The 12,389-nt window shown below is 35.1% G+C and overlaps 1 protein-coding gene across 1 annotated transcript in view; it reads right to left on the bottom strand.

Annotated features, from left to right (window-relative positions):
- The window catches only part of stx18 (syntaxin 18), a 108,072-nt gene extending 102,951 nt beyond the window's left edge, over positions 1 to 5,121 (bottom strand). Inside the window, exon 1 of the mRNA XM_039751476.1 lies at positions 4,895 to 5,121. Within this exon, the coding sequence (XP_039607410.1) occupies positions 4,895 to 5,047 (153 nt within the window). The 5' untranslated portion in view covers positions 5,048 to 5,121. The remainder of the gene's footprint in view (positions 1 to 4,894) is intronic.
- Positions 5,122 to 12,389: the final 7,268 nt, after the last annotated feature.

Raw genomic sequence — 12,389 nt, 5'->3', positions numbered from 1 at the left:
ACTGTCGTATTTTGCAACTAAGAGAGATTTATCTCTGACAGATATACAAATTAGAAAAAGGGGTCCAAAAATGAATACAAGTTTAAAACAAAGAGTATACATCAATAGTGTTGTTACCCCAAATTGTATGAATATGTCCTACAATTTGAAAAATGAAAAAAAAATCCCCAGTAGCCTAAAATGCCTTTCAACAAGTTTTTAAAGCCTCCTTCATCTCCATTGCCTAAGACCAGACTCCAGGAAGACATCCAAGTTTTTATTGTTTCTTTAAAAAGGGCATGACAGCAATCACTAGTTAAAATTGTGAAGAGTCTTGGTCTCAGCCAAAAGTACTACTAAAAATGTACAAATGTTTTTAGTCATATGCACTTTTAAAAGTTTTCTATTTTGAACCAAAACTTAAAATACAAGCTTTTTGGTTAGTATTTTATCTATACAGTGGTGTGAAAAACTATTTGCCCCTTTCCTGATTTCTTATTCTTTTGCATGTTTGTCACACAAAATGTTTCTGATCATCAAACACATTTAACCATTAGTCAAATATAACACAAGTAAACACAAAATGCAGTTTTTAAATGATGTTTTTTATTATTTAGGGGGAAAAAAAATCCAAACATACATGGCCCTGTGTGAAAAAGTAATTGCCCCCTGAACCTAATAACTGGTTGGGCCACCCTTCGCAGCAATAACTGCAATCAAGTGTTTGCGATAACTTGCAATGAGTCTTTACAGCTCTGGAGGAATTTTGGCCCACTCATCTTTGCAGAATTGTTGTAATTCAGCTTTATTTGAGGGTTTTCTAGCATGAACCGCCTTTTTAAGGTCATGCCATAGCATCTCAATTGGATTCAGGTCAGGACTTTGACTAGGCCACTCCAAAGTCTTCATTTTGTTTTTCTTCAGCCATTCAGAGGTGGATTTGCTGGTGTGTTTTGGGTCATTGTCCTGTTGCAGCACCCAAGATCGCTTCAGCTTGAGTTGACGAACAGATGGCCGGACATTCTCCTTCAGGATTTTTTGGTAGACAGTAGAATTCATGGTTCCATCCATCACAGCAAGCCTTCCAGGTCCTGAAGCAGCAAAACAACCCCAGATCATCACACTACCACCACCATATTTTACTGTTGGTATGATGTTCTTTTTCTGAAATGCTGTGTTCCTTTTACGCCAGATGTAATGGGACATTTGCCTTCCAAAAGTTCAACTTTTGTCTCATCAGTCCACAAGGTATTTTCCCAAAAGTCTTGGCAATCATTGAGATGTTTCTTAGCAAAATTGAGACGAGCCTAATGTTCTTTTGCTTAACAGTGGTTTGCGTCTTGGAAATCTGCCATGCAGGCCGTTTTGCCCAGTCTCTTTCTTATGGTGGAGTCGTGAACACTGACCTTAATTGAGGCAAGTGAGGCCTGCAGTTCTTTAGAGCGTTGTCCTGGGGTCTTTGTGACCTCTCGGATGAGTCGTCTCTGCTCTTGGGGTAATTTTGGTGGCGGCCACTCCTGGGAAGGTTCACCAATGTTCCATGTTTTTGCCATTTGCGGATAATGGCTCTAACTGTGGTTCGCTGGAGTCCCAAAGCTTTAGAAATGGCTTTATAACCTTTACCAGACTGATAGATCTCAATTACTTCTGTTCTCATTTGTTCCTGAATTTCTTTGGATCTTGGCATGATGTCCAGCTTTTGAGGTGCTTTTGGTCTACTTCTCTGTGTCAGGCAGCTCCTATTTAAGTGATTTCTTGATTGAAACAGGTGTGGCAGTAATCAGGCCTGGGGGTGGCTACGGAAATTGAACTCAGGTGTGAGAGACCACAGTTAGGTTATTTTTTAACAAGGGGCAATTACTTTTCATACAGGGCCATGTAGGTTTGGATTTTTTCTCCCTAAATAATAAAACCATCATTTAAAAACTGCATTTTGTGTTTACTTGTGTTATATTTGACTAATGGTTAAATGTGTTTGATGATCAGAAACATTTTGTGTGACAAACATGCAAAAGAATAAGAAATCAGGAAGGGGGCAAATAGTTTTTCAAACCACTGTATATTCTATTACATTAAGAGATAGGTTTGGTATTTTTCAAGTCAAAGTTATTTGTTCACAATCATGCTATAGATGCATTTACTATGCGAAATTATGTTCTAAAACATTAATCGCTTCTTGTACATTTAAAAAAATATCTTACCTGCACTGGTGCTTTAAAGAGGAAAACTTTAACAACTTACCATATATGTTAATTTTTTTGTGATTACACACACATTGTAAAATAGTTTATACATGTCATTTTTCAAAAAAAAGCAGCAATATTATAAGATTCAGGTATTTTGAAAGAAGCCCAGCCATGCGCGATAGCTCAGCACTTAGCCTACGAAACAAACTTTCACCCTCTAAATTAGAGTAAAATTTTTGTGCAAACATGTGCTGATCAATACTCAAAAGCTGTCTTGGCTTAAAAAATTGACTTTTTTAAAAAAAAGCTTTTCCTCCATGAACTATACCCTCCATTATAAAGCACCAGAGCGGGAATGATATTTGTATAAACATATAAGAAGCACTTAACTTTAGAACATAATTTTGTGTGCAAAATGCATATACTGTAAAACATGTTTGTGAAGAAATACTTCAATTTGAAAATTTACGAACTTATACTTTAACAAATACTGCCAGATGTAATAAATACATGTGAAGATAGGTATCATAATTAAATTGAACTTCCTTTGAAGGTAAAGTCTGATTGCTTTCATTAGTTAAAGTCAGTCAGTCACTATCTAACTCTCTTAGTCCTGAAAAGGGTTGCGAGGGGTGCTGGAGCCTATCCCGGCTAGTACTGGGTGTAAGGCAGGAACAAACCCTGAAAAGAGTGCCAGTCCATCGGAGGGCAAACACCTAAATGCACACCAACCACACAATAAGGCCAATTAAGTACCACCAATCCACCTAACCTGCATGTTTTTGGACTGTGGGAGAAAACGGAGCACCCAGAGGAAAGCCACATGGACATGGGGAGAACACGCAGGGAGGACCCAGTATGAAAACCCTGGCAGCAGTGGTATTACTGAAATGCCCAAGTTAAAGTTTAGGAAAAAGAGAAAGAAAAAAAAAACCAAAACATTGGATTTATGTTCATGCTCAGGCAGTATGTACCATGTATGTGTTATACAGAAACAAAAGACAATGCTAAATGTTAATTTAAAAAAATATATAAACCACAAGCTGAGATCAATGTATATCAGAGTGAGCTTAAACCTGAATACCAGATTAAAATGAGATGAGATAATGAGATTGTGCCATGGCCGACTGTAGCTGAAATGATTCTGCCACTTCCAATCTAAATAAAACAAATGGGCAAATGGATAAGTACATAAATGGGGTTTGTCCTTAAATGATTGAGCATGAGTGACAAAATACGTCTGTGGTGAAAGCCAGGATTTTTCTGCTCTTTTATTTAACATATTATAAGTACAGTACAGTGTAATATGTGTAATACACTGTGCAGTACACAATGCAATAAATGGACTCCTCACGTTTTAGTTTGTTATCAAATGTGATAGCAGGAAAATCTGAAGGTAAACCTTTAAATGTTCCAGATGCTTCCAAGTATTTAGCCTTTTACAAAAGTTCTATGTTCTTTGTTTTTCTTTGTTGTTTTTGAATTAATTTTACTTGTCACCATTTTTTATTAACCTTTGATTACCAAACTGGATTCACTGATTTGATTAGCCTTTCGGAATGCTACAAATACTATGACAGGTCTAGTAAAACAGATAAACTATATGAAAAAAGGTAGAGTCTATTTTTGTCAAGGATACTGCATTCCTTTAATGTGGGTGGTGACATCCATCGCATATTCTAGAACACTGAATAGTCAGTGTCATTTTCTAGAAGTAGTGTGCTGGGCTGGTAACATCACTTCAGCGATGGCCCATCTAATCATCAAGCTAATTAAGAAGGCAGACTTAGTTATGGGATGTGCTCTAGACTAACAGGAGACAGCAGGAGGAAGAGAAAATGAAGAAAAAACTGATAGCCATTATGAACAATTCTGCCCATATAAGATACACTGCCATTAAGTAAATATAACTAACAAATTACTAAACATAAGAGTGACAAGAAATGCTACAGGGGCTCTTTCACACCTATGCCTTATTATGACCTCTGTCTTATCATTTAGTCAAGTCAGTAGTTTCTTTTTTGTAGTTCTTGTGAGTGTTTGAATGGGATTATTTTTGCTGTTTTAGATATATTATTTTTGTAACTCTTCACCATCTGTAAAATCTAAACTTTTCCTTGGGACAAATGAAGTATCATCTAAAATACTACATTGCTACTGTAACATTGATAATACCAGGGGCAGCATTACTGCTAACAACATATTTAAACTGAAGGGGCATGGAATAACATTAAAGAAAACAAGCTAAACCATTTAACCCACTGTGAAGTATCTGATTTTGCATTTACAGGTGCCAGTAGTTTAGCTACAACAGAAAACTTAGCTACTTATAGATAGATAGATAGATAGATAGATAGATAGATAGATAGATAGATAGATAGATAGATAGATAGATAGATAGATATGGAACAGTGTGTTTTAATTTTTATTGTGATTTATTGTGACTTTAATAAAGAAACTATACATTCACTGCATACAAAGTTTACTGAAAACGCAAGATGTTAGAGACATCTTGGCTTACATCTAACTTTTTTTAGATAGATAGATACTTTATTAATCCCAAGGGGAAATTCACAAATGTAATGTACGTTTAATGTACGTTTCCGTTATACTCTTAAATGTAGCAGGATTTAAAGTAATTTCTGAAGCTGCTAGGCGTATAATCTGCATTACTGTAAAGCAGGCAGTTGCCCAAACAATCTGACAGAGTGGCAGCATTTATTACTCACCACGTCTTTAGCCCTGTTGGAGAAATCGCTTTTTGGTCGACTTTTCTTTAGTATTTCGTCTTTTGATGTATCAAATCCCACACCAATTGCTTTATTTCTAGTTTTTACGGTTTTGACGCTTGCTTTAAACAATAACGTAATGTCAACTGCCATCTCTGCAAAACATACAGTGCAACGTTTCAAGACACTTTTCCTTTTCTGCGCAGGAGTGACAATCAGGAGACACGTCGTTGGTTACTACGTCATATACGCGCGACATAAGTTAGACCAATACGAAATGTAGGATGAACTGCTTTCCGGATGACATACTTCAAGTTAAATTTTTTAACATTAAAATATCAGTGACGGCGTTTCTACTTGTCGATTTAGTAGGGGGCGAAGTTTTTTTCAAGTCATTGTTGATATATATTTAAAAATCGTCTCTTCTTCTCGTCTCATTTTTCAAACAGCTTTTCCAGATATATATAAAGACGTTTAAGAAATCATTTGAAGTGTGTACGTAACCTGCTTACATGTAATATGTCAAATTGGTCTACTTAAAGCGTTGTTTAGCATTTATAAAATAATTGCTGATTTCCTTTGGGCATATACTCTTAAACGTACTTATATTGCATTATGTTGTAGTTTTGTAGATAAGTGTAAACCGTTTGGAGTGTGTTCGATATTAAAGCAGACGTACACCTGCAAAACTGATTTCAGGGAGGTTTAAGTAAGGGGTAGGCGCAGGAGTGGAACTGTGCGCAGGGGCGTTTCATGGAATTGTTGGTGTCAGGGTCTTTGTGCCCCATGGGTTTTCCAGTTTGAATGGCACTCTTGGAACGGGATGAGTTTCAGAAAGATAATTGGTGAATCGCTTCCTTGAGTCCGGGAGAAGACCCCGATTTCCAGGAGACAACATGAATTTGAGAAAGACATTACATAAAAATGAAGCGTAATTCATGCATTTCGCACCCAGGCCTTATGCATTCTCCTCTCCCTCATTAGACTCCTTTTGTTTCAGGTGAATGTGTCTTTATTTAGGTAGGCTACTGATGTCATCACAGTTGTACTACGCCTGTGCTTCAGTCCATTTAACCTTAAACATGAGCAAAGTAAAAGCTCTTAAAAAATGAACTCGGCCCAGAATACAAAATATAGATAATTGTATGTGTATATGAAGGAATATTTAGGAAATAAATAAATACGCGATCAAATAAATTCGAAATGTGATGATAGATAAATACATAAAAACATAATTTGGTCCAGATTGTGGTAGTCATATTTACAAATATTAAACTTTGTCTATATATATATATATATATATATATATATATATATATATATATATACACACAGTATATATATGCACATACACATACAAGTTCGACCAGACACACATTTAAATGGGCCTCAGTGCAAGTAAAATTCAGGGCTAATGCCAGAAAACTTGCTGAAGCATGGCTATCCAATGAAAACATCATTAAGAAACATTTTGACATGAACCCAGCATATTTTAAGACTTTATGACCAATACCCTCCTCATTAATCTGCCCACACCCCTATCCAAACCGCCCCACATCCACGTACCCTCCCCTCCTTATTTGCTATATATTGCTTTGGATTACTGTAAATCTAATCATGTTCCACTGATGATGATTCCTGGTAGGAGTCGAAAGCTTATAGGATTAAAATTTTTATTACTGTATTTTCTTTACTTGGGTTGCAAGGTAGTGTCGTTCCTAAACTTTAGTTCTGTGTTTAAAAATGTCCAAATGAAAAGACTTTCTCAAAAAACACGTCCGTCTACTGTTTTTTGTAGGAAGAAGGTTATTCCCTTTGACAGATTACCAGAAAACTAATGATTTCATACAAAGCTGCCTATTACTGTCTTGAAAGAAGAGGGCAACGTGAAGCCAGATGCATAAATGCATGACAGAAGTACAGTACATCAGAATCTGTAGTCCTCGGTTAGCTTCTTTCTTAAATACACCCCAAATACCAATTTCATCTGCAACAATGAAAAGCTGACTTTGGGATACTAGTATAAGAGGCAGAGTTTCAAAGAAACAGCCATATCTGAAACTGGGGAATAAAAAGAAAATATTAAAATGGGCAAAAGAGCTCAGACATTGGATGGAAGATGACTGAAAAAGCATATTATGCCCAGCATTCTGTATAATAAATAAAACAAAAAAGAGTATGGCAAAAACTTTGAATTCAACACACCATTGCTTTCTTTGTAGAGTTTGCTAATTTTCTCTGAGTGCATGTTTTTATTTTTTTTCCTCAGATACATAGCTTTTCTTGTACAACCCATAAACTAGTATGTTAGGTTAATTGTCACTTGGAATTGGCCTGGTGAGAGTGGGTGGGTCCTTCACTCAACTGATTCCCAACCAACAGTTGGTTCTTTCCTTACACCCAGTATTCTCAGATTTGTTTTAGAATAAACTGGCTTCAGAAAGTTATAACTGAGTGTGTGCCTAGCAACAAACGATTGCCAGGAGTTCATTTTTGACTTGTAAATATAAAATAAGAATATGGCTTGGAGGTATAATTATACATAAAACAAGGATAAAGATGCTAAACAAAATCACCTTATCAAACAGCATTTTTGATAATCCCTATTTAACAGTGTCCTTAGTGTGGCACTAGATAGAATTATAACAGAGAACTTAAACAAATCCACTGTTTTGATAGGCTTCGTAAAAATGCAGTACTAGTAGTAGTACTACTACTACTACGATGTGTGTTATAGGTAGAACATTTTAATTTTTTTAATAATGTAAGAAGATTATTTCTTAGTTGTTAATTTAGTTATGAAATCCCAACTAAATAAGAGAATTGTTTTGTAAGGCTGCAACTTAACAATTGTAGGTAATAAAACCCAATATTCATTTTAGCTATCAGTAATTATTTTCAATAGAGTAAACTCTTTATTGCCTAGTTAGTCTTGCTACACAATTTATGCCAGGTTAAAGTGATATAGTTTAACACAAGAACTGTTCACTGTGATTTATTGGGCCAGGCAGACTGTAAATCCACTTATTTTTTTACTGGTGTAATTCCAGTCTATGTCAGATCACCTGCCATTAGATCCGTCCATTTATTGGACAGACTTAATCCTGTTTTAGCTTTGTGTGAGCTTAAGCTTGTCTTGGTGCAGCACTACTAAAACTAATCCAGCTGGAGCCAACTCTGGGATGGGCGTGAAGCACATTTATGTTAGCAGTCAATTGATGATCAAAAGAAGTCATAAATTGAATGGAAAACACATTAATGAAAAACAATAATTCACATATTGAACAAGTAGAACTAGCAATGTTTTAACTGGCAAAGCACCATAAGAGATGTACAGTCATCACTTTACAGCATGTTGAATATTTCTTCTCAATTTCACTCTTTTAGAAACAGATTATGCTCAACAGTTTAGCATTGTTAAATTAAATTAGTACAGGCTATTTTTTCTTGTCAACACCAATTATGAATCCATTTTTTAAATTCATTTATACCTATACTGGCTCATGTGTAACAGTATAATTTATTTCACTTTTATAAAGTCCCATTTAAAGAGCACCTTAATGTACACACCTATAGTCACTTGCACTGAGCAAATTTTGAACTGCTAATGAACACTCAGATCTTTGGAATGTGAAAGGATAATTCAGACATGGAGAGAACCTTCCAACTCCATGCAGGCAGTGGTATTTGAGTCCATGACTCTAGCACTGTGGGGAGGTAGTGGTAATGTCTGTGTCACCACAATGCCCTCATTAAATTAATTTTCAATAAAAAATGACAGATATAAACATGACAAAATGCATGAATGAAAAGGGAAGAAAAAGCTTTTCATTATCTAGCTATTAGTTTTCTTCATTAGAAAATCTTCTCAAACCTGATTAATCCAGTTCTGGGTCACTGGGGGCCAGAGCTTATCTTAGCAATGTTATCACAAAGCAGGTACCAGTCCTGGACCAACCGCATGTGTAATGCATTTCCCAGTACTGCTCACATGCACATTAATGCCTGTCTTTGGGGATGTTTGAGGAAAACCTTACAAAGCATGGGGAGAACAAGCAGAATTCACACAAACTGGGCTAACCACTGCATCATAATGGGTGAGGAAGTTTATATGCACTGTAACTGCATTTCTGTCAACATCAGGGAGATGGTATCTAATCTACAAGATCTAATGTTATTTTAAAGAAAGTTCCAGTGTTAAACGGGTCATACTCAACCTTTTCACATGTTTTTGCAGATTAAGTTGGGTACCATCCTTTGTTTTCCCTCCACATTAACAATCTCCCTGTGTGGAAGTTCTTGCCCATGAAGTTATTTACCTCTGTAAAAGTGAGGATTTTACCAAAGTGAAGATTTATTCTGCGCAATGTATTTATACTCAAATTTTTTTTATCAAATTTTATTGATTTTATTGTAGTCATTCCATACAAATAGATCAATTTTTACAAAAAATAGGATTGAAAACAAATCAACCCCCACCCCTGAGAAAGAGAGCATGGCCAACAGAGTAAAACTTAAAGCTTGTAAACATACATAAATTGATGAGTATAATAGGCGAATAAAGATGAATGGAGAAGTAAAAGAAATCTGAAGAGAATTACTTCCTCAGTGCTTTAAGAGCTTATTCTAAAATATTATTGATTAGATCATGCCAGGTTTTTAGGTTTTGAAAAGGTTCTGCACAGATCCTCTAACTGAGAATTAGATTTTTTCCAACTTCAAATAGTATAAAACATCAGTTACCTGATGAGAATTAGGATTCTTCCAGTTTAGCAAAATAAGTCCACGTGCCAATAGTGTAGTTTGTCCTTCTCCACTTTAAACCCAACTGGAAGATCACCAAACACAGCTGTTAATGGGTTAGGAGGGATTGTGACACCAAGGCTGTCTGAAAAAAATTTTGGTCCAGAATGGCGTTAATTTGGTTAAGGCCCAAAACATGTGACCCAGTGAGGCTTTGGACTTGATTGCAGCGTTCGCAGGTTGGATCTTGCCCTGGCAACATTTTGGACAGTAAGACAGATGTGCTCAATATATAATTTTGAGTTGAATAATTGTATGCTTTCCACATATGGAGCTTGAGTGAATTCTTTGCATTGCTACCTTTCACTCCTTTTCTGATATGTTGAGTGAGAGATCTTTTTCCCATTGTACTCTTGGATCTTTGAAAGGGAGGGACTGTAAAATAATTTTAAATATTGCAGAAATGCTGTCTGAGTCCTCGAAACAAGCAATATTTTTTCCAGCATGGAGGAAGGTGCGAGATGAGGAAAATCAGGCAGGTTCTGTTTAACAAAGTTTCTTTAACAAAGTAATTTTAAAATAATGAAAGAAATATGTTGCTGGAAAGTTAAATTTTGAATGTAATTGTTCATAGGATGCAAAGGTGTCTATATAAAGATCTCTCAAATTTTAAGTGTCATGCGTACTGTTGAATGATTTAAAAAATAACACTTTTTTTACAATGTTTTCTTAAATGAGCAGGCAATAGCTGGCATACTGTATCATTTTAACTATAAAAGTGCTGAGAAAACAATAATATATTTATCAAGTACAACCGTATATGAAATTCAAATAATGCATAAAATTAATGGTTAGTGTGTTAGGCAAGTATACTTTTTTAGTTATTTCTTAAATGAAAACTAAAACAGTTCTATGTTTAATTTATTTTAAATTGTATTCTATCCATCCATTCAAAAAACCTATGTAATGTAGTTTAGGGGCATAGTGAGCTAAATTATATTTAAATGAATTACATGTTAATTTTTGTACATATCCCAGTGTGAAAAGTAGCCTTTTAACGTTTAAACAATACAGCTATCAATTAGTTTTCAAGCATGTGTTTATGTAATCATTTTTCCCTATTTTACTTTATTTACATAAAGTATCAATCTACTTAACCAGTGCAGTTCTTTTTTAGATTTGTGAGTAGCAGTATCAGGCACAAGGCAGGAGACAGCCTGTGTCACTTAAAACACTAGCAGACGTAAACACTGTCATTCACTCTGGGCCAGTTAATAGTAGCCAGTTAATCCAACACGAATGTATTTGGTATGAGGGAGGAAAATCAATGTGAACTTAGGAAGAAAAAGTAAATTGTACTTTGAAAGTGTTATAAAGTGCCTCCTGGTGGTTACTCAAATGTACATGCAATAGAGCCTTAAAAATCCCCAAAACAACTGTTATATAAGGTTACGGGCTCACTATTGTCATGTGTACAGAGTACAGTGAAATTATTACATGTATGTGCTAATGGACATTCAACATGCCAAGACTTTGCAGTGCCATGATTGATGAGTATAGTGGTCTTCCTCAAAATGTCTGTCCTCCTTATCTGAAATATCTAACTTATTTTGAAATGACACACTTGAAGTAAAGAAAATGATGATTTGTATCAAACTGTTTAATTAGTGGAATTGACCTTCACCTTATCCTCAGTGAAAATGTGTTCATATCTACGATAAAAATGCAAGATATTAAAGTAAGCAAATTCAAAGTTTGAAAACATATATAGAGGAAATTAAAGTTGACTGGCTACAACATGTTCTCTTATTCCGTGTGTTGCTTATCCAGTTCTAAACCTAGTCTTTTTTTCATTAAATTTATCATTATCCTTCTACCCTGTCTGGCATTTGAAACCCCTATGTCAATGGAACTCTAAACAAGAATGGCTTTTAAAACCCAACTTTGGGTTACTTCTAAGTCAGGAACATCCATCAGAATTCTAAAGCTTCTAAGTGTGAGCTTAATGGTTTACCTAAATAGTCAATTTCCTGTGTCCTTCAACTTCATATCAGGGCTCCAACTTAAGGTGAAATTCACTTGGTCACATTTTAATTACCGAAAAAGCAAAAACAAAATTTACACTAAGATGAAAATTCTCTCTTGAAGCAACAACATACAATTTACAGTATTTGTTGAACTACCATTTATCATTGAATATTTAATTTTTTATAATTGAGTATTTAAGTTATATTTAATTATTGAAAGAAAGAGTACAAATGGTATCTTCTGTAACGTCTGCTGCAAACTAGCCTTGTGGTACAGGCTTTTTCCCAGACCTTCCTGACCTTTCTGTAAGTATGGTGGTCTTGAAGAATTCCTTTATAGTGCCCATGTTACATATAATTTGGAATGAAAACCTAACAATTGACTTACTTGACTTAAGCTTGCAATCTGGGTAATGTCTGGTTGACAATACATTCCATATTCCAAACATACATTTTATGCATGCTTATTATGTAAGTTTAATCATTTGGAATATCTTTCTTTTTTGATATATTAATTATAATCTTCATACTGCACAAAAGATTATTTCAGCTTGTATAGTTTTATTTTTATAGACACTTCACAAGCTTAGTTAGTAACAATCCCGATGTGAAACATTTTGGAAAGATCAAATCTTTGTACTAAACAAAACATTTTGATGGCAAATAAACAAAGTTGTGTGGTCCTACAAGTGAGCCTGACTACTTGTGGGCATGTTTACTGCAGC

The sequence above is a fragment of the Polypterus senegalus genome, chromosome 4 (genome assembly GCF_016835505.1).
Source record: "Polypterus senegalus isolate Bchr_013 chromosome 4, ASM1683550v1, whole genome shotgun sequence".
NCBI lineage: Eukaryota > Metazoa > Chordata > Cladistia > Polypteriformes > Polypteridae > Polypterus > Polypterus senegalus.
The sequence above is the reverse complement of the archived record's forward strand: the minus strand, read 5'-3'. Positions and strand labels throughout refer to the sequence as shown.